Source organism: Schistocerca americana, chromosome 7 (genome assembly GCF_021461395.2).
Source record: "Schistocerca americana isolate TAMUIC-IGC-003095 chromosome 7, iqSchAmer2.1, whole genome shotgun sequence".
Classification (NCBI taxonomy): Eukaryota; Metazoa; Arthropoda; class Insecta; order Orthoptera; family Acrididae; genus Schistocerca; species Schistocerca americana.
The window spans coordinates 631,153,407-631,172,035 of record NC_060125.1 but is presented as its reverse complement, the minus strand read 5'-3'; the positions used below and the strand labels follow the sequence as shown (position 1 = coordinate 631,172,035).

Below are 18,629 nucleotides of genomic sequence, written 5' to 3'. Positions count from 1 at the left end.
CGTAGTATAACTGGATCAAATATGCCTTTAAGACCAGAAAAATGTCTGAGAATGCCGTTCTGACACGGTGTTATTCACTCACGAAAGTAATGTAACATTTAGTATTTAAACAACTATTACGTAGACACAACAGAAGTAAAGAGCAATATGTAATTGTTAACAGTAGTCTGCTAACGTTTAGGGACTGCTAATATGGCGGCGTCGGTTTCAAAGCAACGTACAAATTAAGTCCGTAGCACCTTATTACAGGTATATTACCATTCACTTTTCTGGCCAACGACCTCTCTGCGTGCCCACAGGACGAAAAATCTTCCGTTTTTCAAGCTCAGCGCAAAGTAGAGGGAATCTGGACGTTAACTGATTGATATACTACTGCTACTTATTTAAGGCATAAAAGGGCGGGGTAAACGTGCTTACAGACACCAAAAATTTCTTCTGTTCTAGAAATAATCCTTCATCTTATGAAAAGAGTCTGCCCAAATCTTGGTAGACGCGTTAGAATCCTACCAAAAGGGGCCCTAATTACGTATAACAACACGTAAGCGCACTTTGATCTTTTTCGTCTTTCGACCTAGTCTCTTTTGCTTTCTTCGACTTCGTCTCCATTTCGCTCAGTGCTTTACACAAGCGACTAGCTGTGTACTACAGCTGTGATTCCTTTGTACCTACAGGCAAACTGCTACCGGTTCTCTCTGAGCTGGCCTCGTATCCTCCCCACTGGAGACACGGACAACATCAACCAGGCGGGTATCGACTACTACAACAACCTCATCAATGAGCTGCTGGCCAACGGAATCGAACCTATGGTGAGTACGCTACCAGATACAAACTGGCGAACAACATTCTGCAAGCCGGCCGCGGTGGCCGATCGGTTCTAGGCGCTTCAATCCGGAACAGCGCGACTGCTACGGTCGCAGGTTCGAATCCTGCCTCGGGCATGGATGTGTGTGATGTCCTTAGGTCAGTTAGGTTTAAGTAGTTCTAAGTTCTAGGGAACTGATGACTTCAGATGTTGTCCCATAGTGCTCCGGGCCATTTGAACCACGTGAACACTTTGCAAACTCATGTGATAACTTATGTACATTGTATCTCGTACTCTCGCCTTTGAACTAACAGGGTTTAATCAAGAGACGTCAACGTCCTTCTTCGTTCAGTGAATTCCGAAAGAAAAGTCCATTGTAAGTGCTGCACGTCGGCGTCCACTATTTTTCAAACACAAATGGTGATCACGTAACGTCGGCGTCGATATCTCGCTTCCTCATCCAACAGCATGTACTCAGCAGATATCAACAATATGCTGTTTCAAGGGCTTCGCGTCAGAACACTGCTACATTCTTTTGTTCGTCGGCGAATCCCGAAAGGAAAATTTAAACGGTTCGTACTTGCACGAGAGACGGACGAAGTACATTAATTTATCCATTTTACTGGACGGAGACCTCAGTGATTGTGGATTATATTAAAGAAACACAACATCCAGCAATTTCTTCTATATCATTATGCGTGCAGCAGATGCCTTGCGCTAAATAACAATTTTGTTTATCTACTACGCTTCGTGAGGTGGATAGTTTGTATATTTGTATATTTTGTTTGTCTACTACACTTCGAGAATTGTGAGCTTAGAATCGCGAAGTGTACTTGGTAAACAAAATTGTTATTTCTATTTACAGTTCACAACCCATGAAGTGTACTAGATAAAGTAAATTGTTACAGTCTGGAAGAAGCTGGCTATTGCATTTTTGGATCCTGAATTTGGAGCTAAGTACCACTTACAAATGTAACCTGTGTATACTGAGCGATAACTGTTCAGACAAGATGAAGAACAGGATGATCCAGTTTTTATACGTTTACCTCCTCGCTAATGGTACCTTTAAGGTCGTGGTACAGGTCTCTGTTGTCTTGACACTGCTTCGCTGCACAAGGTCGCGATTATGCTCTGATCGGGAAACGTGCAGAATGTTTAAAAGTACCTTAACTGTTCATAGGGTATCTCGATCTCCTAAGGTCTTAAATATGGCATGACAAAGCTTTTTAGTTCTGATGCTAGGTCTGCAACTTTGCTACTGTCATTCTTTCTCAAAGTTCGAAGCTTTTTTGTACAAAACGCAAAACAAATTTACGATTCAAAGTATTGGCCATTGCTGGGTACTACTTTCCACCATCTTCCGGACACCATATGAACCATGTGGCTGAAGAACAGGGCTTCTTTTCAGGAGATCCGTGAATCGATTCAATTGTTAACTCGTCCATATCACTGGAAACGTTGGTCAGTTAGGCCGTGTGGATTGATAGAGAGAGGTAATGAGGGGCAGCAATGTCTGGAGAATACAATGTGCGGGGTAGGACTTACCAGTTAAGCGTTTTTGACGGGTTTTGAGATATGGTGTCCAGTATTGTCAAGCTTTAAAACCACCTTTCATGTCTATCGGTGTATTGTGGGCGTTTGTCTTTCAGTGATCGGCTCAAACACTTTTGATAACGACCTCCTGTGATTGTTTCCGTCGGTTTCAGTAGCTTCGAATGCCACAGATTAGATTAGATTAGATTTACTTTCATTCCAATTGATCCGTAGTGAGGAGGTCCTCCAGGATGTGGAACATGTCAGAAAAACAACAATACATGACAAATATTTAAACTAAAACAAATAAGCTAATGTACCATTCCACAGGTCCCAAGTGGAATGATCGTCATTTTTTAATGAACACTAAGAGTCATTTTACAAATACTATTGCACTGAATTTAAAATAAAAAAGTTTTTTATTTATTTATAAGGTAAGAAACATGTAATACAACTACTGTAATACTTATTTACAATGAACACATTACTGCACTGAAATGGTGCAGAAGTTAGATTATACTTACACACACACACACACACACACACAAATTTTCAGTGAACACATTACTGCACTGAAATTGTGCAGAAGTTATGTTGTACTTATATACAAATCAGTTGGTTTTCCTCAGAAATTCATCAATGGAGTAGAAGGAGTTGGCCACCAATAAATCCTTTAGGCTTCTCTTAAACTGAATTTCATTGGTTGTTAAGCTTTTTATGGCTGCTGGCAAGTTATTGAAAATGTGTGTTCCTGAATAATGCACACCTTTTTGTACAAGACTAAGTGACTTTAAATCCTTGTGAAGATTATTCTTATTTCTAGTATTGATTCCATGAATTGAGCTGTTGGTTTGAAAAAGTGATATATTTTTAATGACAAATTTCATTAAGGAATAAATATATTGGGAAGCTGTAGTTAGTATCCCTAGTTCCCTAAACAGGCTTCTGCAGGATGTTCTTGAGTTCACACCACATATAATTCTTACTGCACGTTTTTGTGCCCGGAAAACTTTAGCTTGGCTTGATGAATTACCCCAGAAAATAATCCCATATGACATTATGGAATGAAAGTAAGCATAGTATGCCAGCTTTTTCATTTTTATATCCCCTATGTCTGACAAAATTCGCATTGCAAACAGAGATTTGTTAAGACGCTTCAGCAGTTCTGTGGTGTGCTCCTCCCAGTTGAATTTATTATCAAGCTGTAATCCCAAGAATTTAACACCGTCCACTTCTTCTATCTTCTTGTCATCATATGTTAGACATATACTCTTGGGACACCCCTTACAAGTTCTGAACTGCATGTAGTGTGTTTTTTCAAAGTTTAGTGACAAAGAATTGGCTAGGAACCAGTGATTAATGTCTACAAATATTTTATTGGCTGATCTTTCTAAGACTACACTTGATTTGCTATTTATTGCAATGTTTGTATCATCAGCAAACAAAACAAACTTGGCATCTGGTAATGTTACTGATGAAAGGTCATTGATATACACAAGAAAAAGTAAGGGCCCCAAAATGGAACCTTGTGGGACCCCACATGTAATTAGTTCCCAGTTGGATGATGCCTGATAGCTTGATACATGTCTCTTTCCTAATAACACCCTTTGTTTCCTGCCAGAGATATAAGATTTGAACCATTTTGCAGCATTTCCTGTTACACTATAATATTCTAGTTTACTTAAAAGGATATTGTGATTTACACAGTCAAATGCCTTTGACAGATCACAAAATATACCAGTTGCCTGCAATTTTTTGTCTAATGAATTAAGTACATTTTCACTGTAAGTGTAGATAGCCTTCTCAATATCAGAACCTTTTAGAAATCCAAACTGTGACTTTGACAGTATGTTATTTGAGATAAGATGGTTATAAAGACGACTGTACATTACTTTTTCGAAAATTTTTGAGAGTGCTGGCAACAGTGAAATTGGACGGAAATTTGATGCTATTTCTTTATCTCCCTTCTTAAACAGTGGCTTAACTTCAGCATATTTCAGCCATTCGGGAAATATTCCACTGATAAACGACTGGTTACACAGATAGCTTAATATGTTACTTAGCTCAGAATCACATTCTTTAATTAACTTTGTTGATATTTCATCATACCCACTAGATGTTTTTGATTTTAAAGATTTTATGATGGACATTATTTCTGTTGGGGTAGTGAGGGTCAAATTCATATTATGGAAGTTACTTGAAATGTCTGGTCTAAGGTAATCCATAGCAGCATCTACCGAACCTGACAACCCCATCTTTTCAGTAACAGTTATAAAATGTTTGTTAAAAAGTTCTGCAACACTATACACATCTGTCACCAATGCATCATTTACTCTTAATGCTATTTGTTCCTCTTCATGTCTGGTTCTACCGGTCTCCTCCTTCACTATATCCCATATTGTCTTTATTTTGTTATCTGATATGACTATCTTTTCCTTGTAATATATTTGCTTTGACATCCGTATTACAGTCTTTAATATTTTGCAGTATTTCTTATAATGTGCTATAGCATCAACATTGGAAATGTTTCGGATTGACAGATACAGTTTTCTTTTTGTTTTACAAGATACCCCTATTCCTCGAGTAATCCATGGCTTCTTTGTAGACTTTGCTCTAACCTTGGTAAGTTTTGGGGGAAAGCAGTGTTCAAATAAGGTAAGCACTTTATTAGCAAAAATGTTATATTTTTCATTCATGCCATGAGCACTGTAAACATCAGTCCAGTGAATGTCTCTGAGGAGTGTCCTAAAATAATCAATTTTTGGCTTACTGATTACCCTCTTGAGCTCAGATTTAACAGATTTTATATCCTGTTCAGTATTAACATTTAACAGAAGGAACTGCATGTCATGGTCTGAGAGGCCATTGACTATTGGTTTTGTAATATAATTTTGTTCATTTGACTTTTCTATAAAGATATTATCAATGGCTGTTTGTGAGCAAGTGGTTATCCTAGTGGGGAACTTTACTGTGGGAATTAAGTTGAATGATAGTGTTACTAACTCAAATAGGTTCTTATTGGGAGAGTCTTTAAGGAAATCTACATTGAAATCACCAGCAACCACTATTTCTTTGTTTTTGGTTGTTAAATGGGCCAGTACAGCTTCAAGGTGGTTTACAAACAGATTAAAGTTACCTGCAGGTGCTCGATATACACTTAATATTATGAAAGATTTTTTGTGAAAATCTAATTCTGTTGCACATGCTTCCATATGCTGTTCTAGGCAAAATTTATGAATGTCTATGTTCTTAAATTTATGACAGTTCCTGATGAATGTGGCAACTCCTCCTTTCTCCATTTCTGATCTACAATAGTGAGATGCTAACCTAAACCCTGTAACACTTAAAAGTTCTATACCAGTGGTCACATGATGTTCAGAGAGGCAGATTATGTCAGCTGGGTTTGAAGACTCTAATTCATCTATGCAGATAGTTAATTCATTAATTTTATTTCTCAGTCCTCGAATATTTTGATGCAATAAAGATAGCTGACATTTCACATTGACTGACTTAAAATTGGATGGAGTTAAAATATCTGCTGACAGTTGAAAATTCTTAACCAATGGCTGTTTATGTTGATGTAATAAGCTGGAATTATGTTTTTTGATTTCTTTCTCAAACTGAAGGTTTGTCTCAGTTCTAACCTCTCTTAAAATTTGTTTTCTTTCTGTCCTCCCTACCCTAAAAAAGGGTCTTTTCTGAATCCTATAACCACTGGTATTTTACCACTCATGACAGTGCCTCCCCCCTTTAACTTTCCTGCTATTTCCCCAGCCAATTTACCCTTCCCCTTCCTGTTGAGGTGAAGGCCATGCCTAGTATAATCCCACCTACTGACAGAATCAACATGAACCACACCAATGTGTGACCCCGCACCCGACATGAGCAGCCGTTCCAGCTCCAAATTAACTCTCTTGACAGAAGAGTTCAAATGAGGTCGGTCATGGCGCCCAAGAACAGATACAAACTCAACACTGGTATGCCTCGATGCTGATGCAATCTTCGCCAGGTCACACTCTATGCTGTACCCAGGATCTCTGTCAATACTGTTACCTGCCCCACCCACTATAACCACGGTGTCTTCCTTAGTGAAATCTTTGCAAAGTGATCCTAAATCCTCTGTCACCTGCTCCAGACCAGCACTAGGTTTAAAAAAATTGGTGACCTGGTATTCTGATCCTAGTTCATCCTGCAAGAGTTGGCCAACACCTCTTCCATGGGAACTACCTAACAACGACACTTTCTTTCTCTTTACTGATTTCCCTACATTCTTACTTTTCAATTTGCTGCTGAAAGTTTGTTGTGCCCTGTCTACACCTGTAACTGCTTGAGGCTCACCAGCTTCTAACTGAAGCAACAGGTCAAATCTATTTTCCACATTCACCATAAAGCTGTCAGACAAAGTTCTAGGCCTGTTCCTCCTGTTGCCTGTTGCCACTTCCCACCTCTCTTTACCCTTCTCCCTCCTTAACCTGTCAAGATCTCCCCTGGCCTTGTCTAACTCAGCCTGAAGGGCAGCAATTTTCCCCTCCTGTTCCAGTATCTTCCTATCTCTACTACAAATCCTACAAAACCACTGATGAGTCTCATTTACTTCCCCTATTCCCACGCCACTACAGTCACCCACATGGAAAAAACTACAGCACCCATCACACCAAAGCCCCGACCTAACAATTCTACGGCAAGTCAAGCACTTTTCACTCATGATAAACGTAATAATTTATTAAGAATAAGTCAGTTAAATTACAGATAAACACGAAAATATGGTTACACAAATTTGGCCTATACGCAACTGTGTGTAAACAAAAACAAAAGTGCAAAGTTTCTGAAACAACAAGTTAAACTTTACGCTACTTTCCGGAAATGCTAGTTAAATAATGAAGAGGTACGCTAAGTTAAATTGCTGGAGAGAGCAAGGAACAACTAAACGAAATTCTATAGATTTGCTGCAGCAGAACGTAAACAGAAAATACGACTGTACGGTCTTTTCGCGTTTTCTGCTATATTACGTAATGAGAAATGAAACCTTTAATGGTACACTTAAACGGCACACTAATACACTTATTTACCACGTAATCAGTACTAATCTATGTGTTTTATAATCTAAAATAACTTATCTTTACGAGAACACCAAACCTCGCGCTAGTCGCTTGGCTGCAGGGCTGCCAACATTCGATATTCGACTTCAAAATCACTGTTCTTGAAACTTAGAAATCATTTTCTGCACGTTCTTTCTTTAACAGGTGTTTACCTAAGATATTACACAGCACTTTATGAGCCTCATCCACCGAGTTCCTCATGTTAAAGCAGAAATGACGGCAATTAAGCACGTTTGTTGACATATTCAATTGAGAATAACTTTCTGATAAAATCACAAATCGAGTAATATTAAGATGATGTTGTATTTACAAATCACAAAGCTTTTTATACGAGACTCACGACCGACCCCTTGCAACATCACTTGCCGTTACTGCCATCTATTGTAAAACGGATGAAGGAAATTTGTAGACTTAACAGTTTCTCATAAAAATAACACAGACTCTTAGAGACTTGCTGACAGCTAGGCAACGTTGCTGATCGCGAACGAAGTTCCAGCAGGCAGTTATTAAAAGAAAAGCTGCTTTAGCGACCATATTGACTGAGAGAATCAGTTTTATCCGAAGCGAGGAATAACTGTCCAGAGTGTGAGATAAGCAGAGTTTATTCCGCGCTTAATTTCTGAAGTAGCACTGGCCGCATCCGAACATCCGTGGATGCTTTAATTTTTTTAGTGAAAAAAACAGAGAATTTTATAGCAATATTTTCAGGGCTTAATGACTTATGTATGGACTGGCTTGGATCATGCAGAACAACTCAACGTGGGAAGAGGTCTTTTACTTCTTTAAAAAATTCTGATATGGTTTTCTCGAAACTGTTGATGTACCTGAACAGTTTCATAACTGCGAACTGGTAACCAAAGAATAAATAAAAATTTTCGTTAAATTATTACCACTACACAACTTCTCCGCTCTTTTGAAGGAAAAAAAGGAATGTTTTTGGCACTTAACACAGTTAACTTTTCCGCTCTACAAATGTTAATCAGAATTCGGTGTAGCATATCTCTCTCTGACCCCACTCTGTGTTGACGACACGCACTGCATGAGCTGCGGCAGTGGTTCCCTCTTGTCTCGTGTAATTTTTTTCTCTACAACTTTACTATTGGACGTTAAACATGGCCGCATCTGTCCACAGATCACGCTGTACCACTGGGACCTGCCTCAGGAGCTGCAGAAACTGGGCGGATGGCCCAACATCGAAATAGCCGACTACTTCGTCGAGTACGCTCGCATCGCCTTCGAGAACTTCGGAGATCGGGTGAGTTGCTTTCCCTCCCTCTCTGCGTCGGTCGCAGAAGTACTGTTATCTGAAAACTTCTCCTCCCACCTATGCCTGAGAAACAACAAAAAGTAAGGCCATCAACAATACCACTTGGCACTAGGTAAACTGCCAACCAAAATATTTCTGTCGTCGTATGCAGCTTTGTATTGGCATACTCATAGTCCTTTCGGCATCAAATTCACAAGACGATGACTCTCATGGTGGAAAACAACGTTTCATTTAGATTTCTAGATACGATGATCACTTAAACGTATCGAGTACATTCATGCTTAGCCGGGAAGGTGTACTTTTTCTTCCGCTGGTAGTTATCTTTGAGCCGGCACACGTCTCGCGTTCGATTGGGCATTGACATCTCCGAAGACATTTTACAAACCCAGCTCGCTCTGTTCGTCCCTCAGATACATAGCTCTGTAAACAACGAGGCTCGGGAAGGCATTTGACACCGTCCTGCACTGCCGTCTAGTGAAAAAAAAGAAAAAAAAAACGAAATTACCGAGTATCGGACCAGATTTGCGACTGGGTACAGTACTTCACTGTAGACAGAACTCAGCACGTCGCTCTTAACGAAAGAAAATCGACAGATGTAAAGTAATATCCAGAGTGTTCCAAGGAAGGACCCCCGCACTTTACAATGTACATAAATGAGTTAGTAGAAAGCGTGGGAAGTTATTTAAGATCGATCAGAGATGACGCGGGTGTCTGTAAGAAAGTAGCAACACCAGACGACAGTATCGACTTGCAAAACGACAAAAAGAGGGTTGATGAGTGGTACATGGACTGTCTGTTGACCCTGAACGGAAATAAATGTAATAAACTACTTATACGAGGTTTGGAACTTAAATAACGGCGACTATCTATTCACAACCGATACAAAAAGTTACATGTTTGCACCTGTTACTGTCCTTCAAAGTAGTCACCAGCGTTTGCACCTGTTACTGTCCTTCAAAGTAGTCACCAGCGTTGTGTAGGACCCGTTGCCAGCGATGTGGAAGGCGTAGTATACCGTTATAGCAGAACGTGCTCTGTTGATGGTGCGAATGGAGCGGTGTACTGTCTGTCGAATCTCTGGAACAGTTCTGAAGCGAATGCCACGAAGTGGTTCCTTCATCTTAGGAATCAAATCAAAGTCACAAGGACTTAAGTCCGGTCTGTATGGTGGATGGTACAGAACTTCCCAGTCCCATTGACCGAACAGAGCAGCCACAGCTTGCGCCGTATGCGCCCGTGCATTGTTGTGCAAAATGATGGGTTGGTTGCGCAGAAAATGTCGCCGATTCTCTCGCAAAGCTGGTCGCAGGTGATGATCCAAAAACGAACAGTAATACTGTGCGTTTACGGTCTGCCGTGGAGGAACGTAATGCCTTAGGATAACACCATCACAATCGCAAACGAGAACCACCATAACTTTCACCATACTGGCGCTCTGATGCACTTTCGACTTTCCTGCCGATCCATAATGACGCCATTCGTTGGATTTGCGTTTCAGTTTTGGCTCGCACGATATGGGCCATGTCTCATCCAGTGTTACGATACGGCATAAGAAAGCCACTCCTGCGCCCTCATAGCGCCCCAAGTGAGTCTGAACAGCGTCGTAACGCATCCATTTCTGCATTTCCGTCAAGTCATGCGGAATCCATCGCGGTGTAATTTTTCGCATTCTCAGGCGTTCTTTCAGGACGCAAAGCACAGTCTTTTGTGCTAATCCGATTTCGTGGGCGAGCTCACGAATCGTATGGCGCAGATCACTGTCCACTAAGGCGGAAACAGCATGCACTTCTTCTTGAGAGACGCTGGGACAACCTGCCCGATGCGTGTCTGCCACAGTTTGCCGACCTTCGTTGAAGGCTTTTACCCAACGTGCAACTGTTCTGTACGGCAGTGCCGATTTCCCGCACGCCTCTCGAAGACCTTGGTGACACTGTCGTGCTGTACGACCTCTGGCACATTCAATCTTGATCCAGCTCCGTTGTTCCTGCTTCGAAAACATAGTGACACCGTTACGTTAGACCGCTCGCTCATAAGTGACTGTGTTTTCCTCGATTGTGCGCACGCCGGTGACGTGGGAAGGGCGAGTCCATTTGCTCGGAGGTAAGGTAGGTATGTCAAGAATGTCTGCTATCAGTGACAATAGTAGATTCCATTGCATAGTGTCTCCACAGCAGAGTTGCCACTATTTAAGTTCCAACCTACGTACTTAGGTAAAAAAACCAATACTGTACAGTTACACTACTGAAGACAAATTGTTGCAAACAGTATCTATTGTAAAATATCTAGTAGTAACTATCCACACCGACCTTAAGAGGAATAACACAAAGCAAACAGTAGGAAAAAAACAGACGCCGCACAGAGATTCAAAGGAAGAAACTTGAGAAAATATGAAACATCCACGAACGAAATGGCTTATAAGGTGCTTCTTCTATCGATTCTGTTCATTAATAGGGGCTCCTCACCAGGCAGAACTGACAGAACACACAGAGAAGATCCAACGAAGAGCGGGGCGTTTCGTTACGTGATCGTTTGGTTGGCGAGAAAGTGTTACCGATGTGCTCAACGTACTCGATTGGTGGACGTTAAACGAGAGGCGCTGTGCATCACTGAGAGGATCACTATTGAAATTTCGAGAGAGCACTTTCCGAGAGAGTCGGGCAGCATATCTTTCCACATAGATCTCGTGAGAGAACATTCGAGAAATTAGCGCTAATACAGAGACTTACCGACAATCCTTATTCCCACGCACGTATCATTTCCTGGACTACAACATCTGTTAAATACAAAGTGTTCGCTTATACTTCCCAGTGACACTAAGCATCTTTTATAATTGGTTATGCTCTTGGAGGTAGCAGAGCATAGGCACCCTGCCACTTTCCTATGTAATGTGTGTTGCCTGTCATCCAGTCTTCTGCTCTGTGTGAAACGGTGAAGGCCGAGCTTCTACACTGCACAACAAAGGATCACCTCTTCGAAACCCTGTAACTGCCTCCCACTGCGTTGCATTAGTTTCTCGAACTGGCTCAAAGTTGCCTGCAACGTTCGTCTCGAATGGTGTAAAAGCGTGCCGCCCTGCGATATCACCCTCGGCTTCGGCGACGCTTCAAACAGCCAGGTGTCGACACATGCGGGGAAAAGGCAACTGTGCAGAAAGTCATGTGAGCTGTAAGGTGGGATAATGATGCCACATTGGCACCAAAGTTCTCCTCGATTCTGCCCACCACCACCGTGACCGTGTCACACGAGCTCCTCTCATCCACATTTCACCCCTCTTTTCTCTGCAGTGGAGGGCAGAACCACGGCACCCATCATTGAAATCGCTCGGTTTTCTTATGGGTGGCCGAGGAAACATTTCAACACACCGCTGCTCACAATCGGCACAAAAATCCCTGAAGAGCTCGCATGGAGAGCGACAATGAAACCACCCATTTTCCTGGGTCACTGATTCCCATGCATTTGGCGGTTGAAAGCGATAGTCAGAAGTACGACGAGAAACAGGACGATATTCGTGACGAACTTGGACACTGTTCACACCGTCAGACGTTCCAACCCTTTTTTACGGACATTGTGGGGTAGCATCCACATGGAACGTGACTGCACCCATTTGAAATGGAGCGCGACAGCACGTTTTGCTCCCGTGTACGGTTTGGAGCACTACGGACCGTTGATAACCGTTCAACGAAATTATAACGTGATCCGAAACAGCGAAGGATAGTTATGCTTTTTCAGCCCTTCTGTTCAGCGCTCTCTTGTGGCGAGATCATGCGAGAGTGCAATATTAACATGTGCATGAGAAAAACGGCAATAGGAACCTCAAAGATGACCAAGTTCGGCAACACCTTCGGTGGCATTCATGCAAAATTTTTGTGCACGTTACAAATGCATCTGTCAAAAACCCTGACACAACTTTAGCCTAGCAGCTGCTCTGACGTCTGAATCTAGGTAAACCACTCCCAAGAAGTGTCGAAAGGGTTGTTTAGCTCACAAGCGCTAGAGAAGTCGTCAGGCTGTTCTGGTGCCGAAATTTCTGAACATACATTTATAATGCGTTTAACAACCGAACTGGAGGGTCTTAGGTGGAGTGTTTGCCGTTTTATCCACGCACATGTTCATGTTGCACTCCCACGCGATCACGCCAAATGTGGGAGGAAAACGGGAAGCGTGAAAAAGCATAAATACACTTTACTGTTTCGGGTTATCTTCAGATTTCGTCGAATGGTTATGAACGGCCCCAAGTGGCTCCAACCCGTACAAGAGAGTAAAATTAGCTGTCGCGCTGCACTCCAAATGGGTGCGATCACCCAATGGGAATACAGCTCCACAATGTCCTCACGGAGGAGTTGAAACGTCCAGGTGTGTCAGCGGTGTCAAAGGCTGTGAAGAAGATCTTCCTATTGCTCACGGCACTACCAACTGTCGTTTTCGACCGCCAAATGTATCGGAATCAACACAACAAGGAGAGGGGCGGTTTCACTGGCGCCTTCTATGAGACCTTCCTATTCCTACCTTTATGAGGTCGTTTCACTATGCATCGCTCTAGAGGTACACTTTTACGATACATAATTTTCCAGTTTACTTACGTCAAGATCAGTTTTCAGTGGCTGTAACAATCCTCGACCTGTTGCAGATTTTCTTGCACCTCGCTACGCACTTCTTGCGTTGTCACTCTGCTACAGCACCATCTGCGAACGGCCTCACTAGGCTTCTGGAACTGTATCATTTATTTATAGGGGGTCCAAATATCTTCTCACTCTTTGATTTTTTATTCATTGTCACAATTTTTGGCATTGAGGGAGTTATAATATATGTTGGAAATGACCACCAGCAGTTTCTAAACTAAGACTACGGCGACAAAGTGCAGATCGAACTGTGACTCTTCAGTGTATCTGGCGTAATGGCAAGACATGACGCAATGGTTTGTCCACTAGCTCGTTGATTGTAGGGTGTTTTTGTCGACACACGCCATCTTTGACGCTCCTCCACAAGTACACGTCCACAACGTATTTTTTGATTTAGCTAAGGCATTTGATTGTGTTGATCACAAAGTATTGCTCCAGAAGTTGGGCCATTACGGAATACGGGGAGTAGGTCACAACTAGTTCACCTCTTACTTTAGCAACAGGCAGCAAAAGGTCATTATTCACAATGTTGATAAAGGTTGTGATGTGGGATCTGAGTGGGGTACTGTCAAGTGGGGGATCAGTGTTGGGGCCACTACTTTTCCTTATTTATATAAATGATATGCCTTCTAGTATTACGGGTAACTCTGAAATATTTCTGTTTGCTGACGATACTAGCTTGGTAGTAAAGGATGTTGTGTGCAACATTGGCTCGGTTTCAAATAGTGCAGTACACGACCTCAATTCATGGCTTGTAGAAAATAAACTAACATTAAATCACAGTAAGACTCAGTTTCTACAGTTTCTAACACACAATTGAACAAAACCTGACGTATTAATTTCACATAACGGGCATATGATTAGTGAAACTGAACAGTTCAAATTTCTAGGTGTTCAGATAGACAGTAAGCTGTCGTGGAAAGCCCACGTTCAGAATCTTGTTCAAAGACTTAATACTGCCATTTTTACTATTCGAACGGTATCAAAAGTGAGTGATTCTTCGACACGAAAATTAGTCTACTTTGCTTATTTTCATTCGCTTATGTCGTATGGTATTATATTTTGGGGTAACTGTTCCCATTCTAAAAGGATATTTTTGAGTCAAAAACGGGCGGTTCGGGCAATAAGTGGTGTGAGTTCACGAACGTGTTTTCGACCTCTGTTCACGAGTCTGGATATTTTGACATTGGCCTCTCAATATGTATGTTCCTTATTGTCGTTTCTTGGTACCAATATTAGTTTATTCCCGAGAATAAGCAGCTTTCACTCGGTTAATACTCGGCAGAAGTCAAACCTGCATTTGGATCGGACTTCCTTAACTCTTGTGCAAAAAGGTGTGCAGTATACTGCTGCATCCATTTTCAATAAGCTGCCACTCGAATTCAAAAATCTTAGCAATAATCCACATGCTTTCAAATCGAAACTGAAGAGTTTCCTCATGGGTCACTCCTTCTATTCTGTCGAGGAGTTCGTTGAAAAATTAACCTGATTTTTATTGTATTGTTGATATCGTTTACTTAAACTTATGGACTGACTTTTTTCAGGTTCATGAAAATTTTATTTTTATCTGTTATTACTGTTATGGTGTAATTTCAGGTACTGACACGTGCCATGACCTTGGAGATTTGCTCCTCAATTTGGTCCTACGGAACCTGACGTGTAAATAAATAAATAAATAAAAAGGATCTCATCTACCCGCCTTCCATGTAGCGCTGTGCTGGTACAACCAGACGTCGACGGTAGGGAGTCGAACCTCCATCTTGTTGCATGTAAAAGATATCTCATGAAGTATCTGAGCTAGCAGAATAGAAATGCGGAAAAGACAAGCCCGAAAACAATTTATTGGACTCATCAAAACGTAAGAATAATACAATTTCCCAAAGAACAGCAGAATCGATCCCAACTGCGCATCGTAAGAAATAAAAAAAATAACAGAAAAGACCTTACTCTGCACGGGGAGAGATCACAATAAAACAATTCTACAATGTCAAGATGTTCGGCGACTATACCAAGTCCATCGGCAAAAGATCGGCCAACTAGAAGAGGCGTCTGGCCGTGGCTACCGGAGTGGCAGCTGTGTGTACTTCCAAGCGGTGCGTCGAACTGTCCTTTGCCGGCAGTGCGCCGCTCTAAAAAATCCGTTTGGCGGAAGTATCTGCCGGAACTATTTGCGATCACGTGACTGCCGTATCAAAGTAGTTCCTGGCTAGCTGCGACCTTTTCTGAAGCTGTTCCGCAGGCTCCGCGAACGGGTAGCGGTCCATGGCGGCAATTGGTGGAGACCTGGTGTTGTGTTGTGTTGTGGCCGCCGGTGAACATTTGTGTTGACAACACAGACGACGTAGCTTTTCCTCGTAATTATATGCCCTGTGATGCCGGCGTCCCGTGTTGGTTGGACGCGCCGATGCCAATGCAGTAGGCGCTACGATGTGCGAAGTGGGCGGCCACAGCATCTCCATACAGGATTCGGGTGGCAGGTAAAGTCCTCGCCTAAGTATTTCGAGACAAGGGTGACCAGTTATCGTACCCTCGAAGAGGAAGAATCGCATCAAACCACGCAGGACAAAGCACACCACAAATTGTGCCCTGGTAGATTCACTGCCTCGTTCACATCAACGTTAAGACTTCCAGGAGCCCAGAAGAGACAACTGTGGCTGTTCACAGTACCGTTAAATCTGAATTGAGCCTCGTCGGACTGCACAACTTTCCCTGCAAATTCTTCGTCCTCAAACCATTCGCTGTATTCAGTACTTCACTCTATGTCGTCCTCATTCATCGCTTATAGCAGTCCTGGAATGTGTTCCACCTACTATGCAGCCTTCAGAATCCATCTCAACACCTGACTGGTTTACCTCACTTTCGCATGTTCCGGGGTTCACACATTTTTGGTTATAATGCCACAGCAATGGACGCCTGAGTTGTCCCTGTTTGTGATCTTCCCCTCTGCAGACCTTTAATAATTCCATTTTCTTCGCACTTATCACAGACGTAGTTCCTGAATGTTCTGGTACTTCCAGCGCCAGTTTTATACAACCTCGAATCTCACTAATAACAACCCATTTCGCTCATGATATCTACTCTATTTTCTTCCAATGTACTGGTTCGCCTTACCTTATCCCACGAGCATGCGTGACGCGATTTTCCTGTTCCACAACGAATTTAGTCGTTACGCAATGATCAGGCGAGTAACTGATTTTGTTTGGAAGCTGTTGAACTACAAACAGTGAGAGCATATTTTGACCCCCGTATATTGCAAACAATAATGGTCCTACAACACTCTCTTGGGACACTTCTAAATTTTCGTTCGTATCTACACGTTTTGTCCCGTGTTGAGGCCTCGCTGCGACCTACATGGAAGTCTTGGATCCAGTCGGTCTGTCAGGGGCAAGCTCGTACACATTTTGTTGGGCAAACGACAATGCGGAACTGTACGAAATGATGTCCTTTCGTCCACAGGTGAAGCTGTGGCTGACCTTCAACGAGCCCAACATGTTCTCCAACGGTTACTCGTCCGCCACGTCGTTCGCTCCCGGCGCCAACTCCTCGGGCATCGCAGACTACCTGATGGCCAAGACGATCCTGCTGGCGCATGCGCGCGTCTACCGACTCTACGACCTGAACTTCCGTCTCAAGCAGAAGGGTGAGCCCGACAGCTATTGTCTACATCAACTGCTGGCTCGAAATCTTTCAACACTCTTAGCTACAGAAGTACTATAAAAACTTGTTTTGAAGGAGGATGGGGGCGGAGATAAGAATATCCGTGTCTGAATTATTAATGAAAGATTACGTTCACTGCGCTCAGACGTAACCTCCAACAAGTGGGCTCTGAAAGCGTGTTAGGAAGTCAACTAACTGAGAAAGGAGTAAGACAGGTGTATGTGTCCTATAGTATCCATCCGATCATTGAGGATGCTGAGGAAGTTATGAATATATTTGGAGATTAGACCGGTAGTTAACGAAGAAGAAATATAAAATTTTTCTGTCAGCCGATGACAGTGCAACTCTGTCAGAGACAGTAGGCAACTTGGAAGATCAGTTGAATGGAATGGATAATATGTTAAAAGGGCCGGCTGGAATGGCCGAGCGGTTCTAGGCGCTTCAGTTGGAACCGTGCGACCACTACGTTCGCAGGTTCGAATCCTGCCTCGGGCATGGATGTGTGTGATGTCCTTAGGTTAGTTAGGTTTAAGTAGTTATAAGTTCTAGGGGAATGATGACCTCAGATGTTAAGTCCCATAGTGCTCAGAGCCATTTGAACCATTTATGTTAAAAGGAATATTGAAAGGATGTCGTAAGATGAATTTTGGCGCGAACTGTGGTCCACGCAGTTTGGCGTACAGACCAGAATCAGTTGCAGTGCTGTGTATTGCCATCTCGAACCTGACCATCAGCAATTATTTGTTATTCAGTATTCATCATTTCTGAAAGGTTCTTGAAATATCTTATGTTTGTGTTTTATAGAATTTTCAGTTCCCATACAAACAACTGATTGTAGAATATTCGATGTCCTTATGAACTGTCTGTCCAGGAGTTCATTTCTGTTCTGGCTACATTTTGATGTTCCTAACAAACTTGCATTCAGCTCTGAGGATTTTATTTCGGTGACGATCCTACTTTCGGATTTGGACTTGAGTGTGGTTTCAACGTGACAGTGTTTGGTGGAGGCGCCGGTTATTTCATAGCATCCACATCACTGTGGTTACAATTAGGCAAAGCAAAAGGAACAGGACTACAAGCAGTACTTCATTCCTATGGTCCATATATTCAAGACGTCAATGGATTCCAGGCCAACAGTAAATCGGCTGTACATCAGCAGTCCATAAGTGTTCTCTGGAGGTGTTGGTCAGGGTACGATGAAATGATTGAAAGTATTCGTTCGAGTCATCCAATAAAACAGGCAGGAAGACATGATGAGTCTGGGAAAGGTATGCTTTTATTATGACGGTACAGCATACTTCTGCGTCGACTACTGACGACTGACCAAATTACGAAGAAGGATGGCTTTCCTTTGCCGTACATTGATGACCACTGTAGATTGCCTGAAAGGGGAAAAGTAATTTTCATCTAAGGACATGCAGACATGCTATTGGGAAATAATGGTTTACCAGGAAAAGATTGCCTTCATAACTCCTGACCTCCTCTGTGCCTTTAAAGCTATGCCGCTTGGACTGTGTAGCACTTCAGCCACTTTTGAAAGTTTAATGGAGAACCTGCCTGGACGACTCGAGTGGAAGACGTTCTTTGCTATCTGAATGATACTGTCGTCTTTTCGAAGACATCTGAAGAACATCCAAGCCACCTGATAACAG

General features: G+C 42.4%; 1 protein-coding gene across 1 annotated transcript in view; it reads left to right on the top strand.

Moving 5' to 3' along the window:
• Nucleotides 1–18,629, top strand: part of LOC124623157 (myrosinase 1-like) — a 242,230-nt gene that overhangs the window by 204,337 nt on the left and 19,264 nt on the right. Inside the window, exon 5 of the mRNA XM_047148948.1 lies at nucleotides 16,777–16,960. Within this exon, the coding sequence (XP_047004904.1) occupies nucleotides 16,777–16,960 (184 nt within the window). The remainder of the gene's footprint in view (nucleotides 1–16,776; nucleotides 16,961–18,629) is intronic.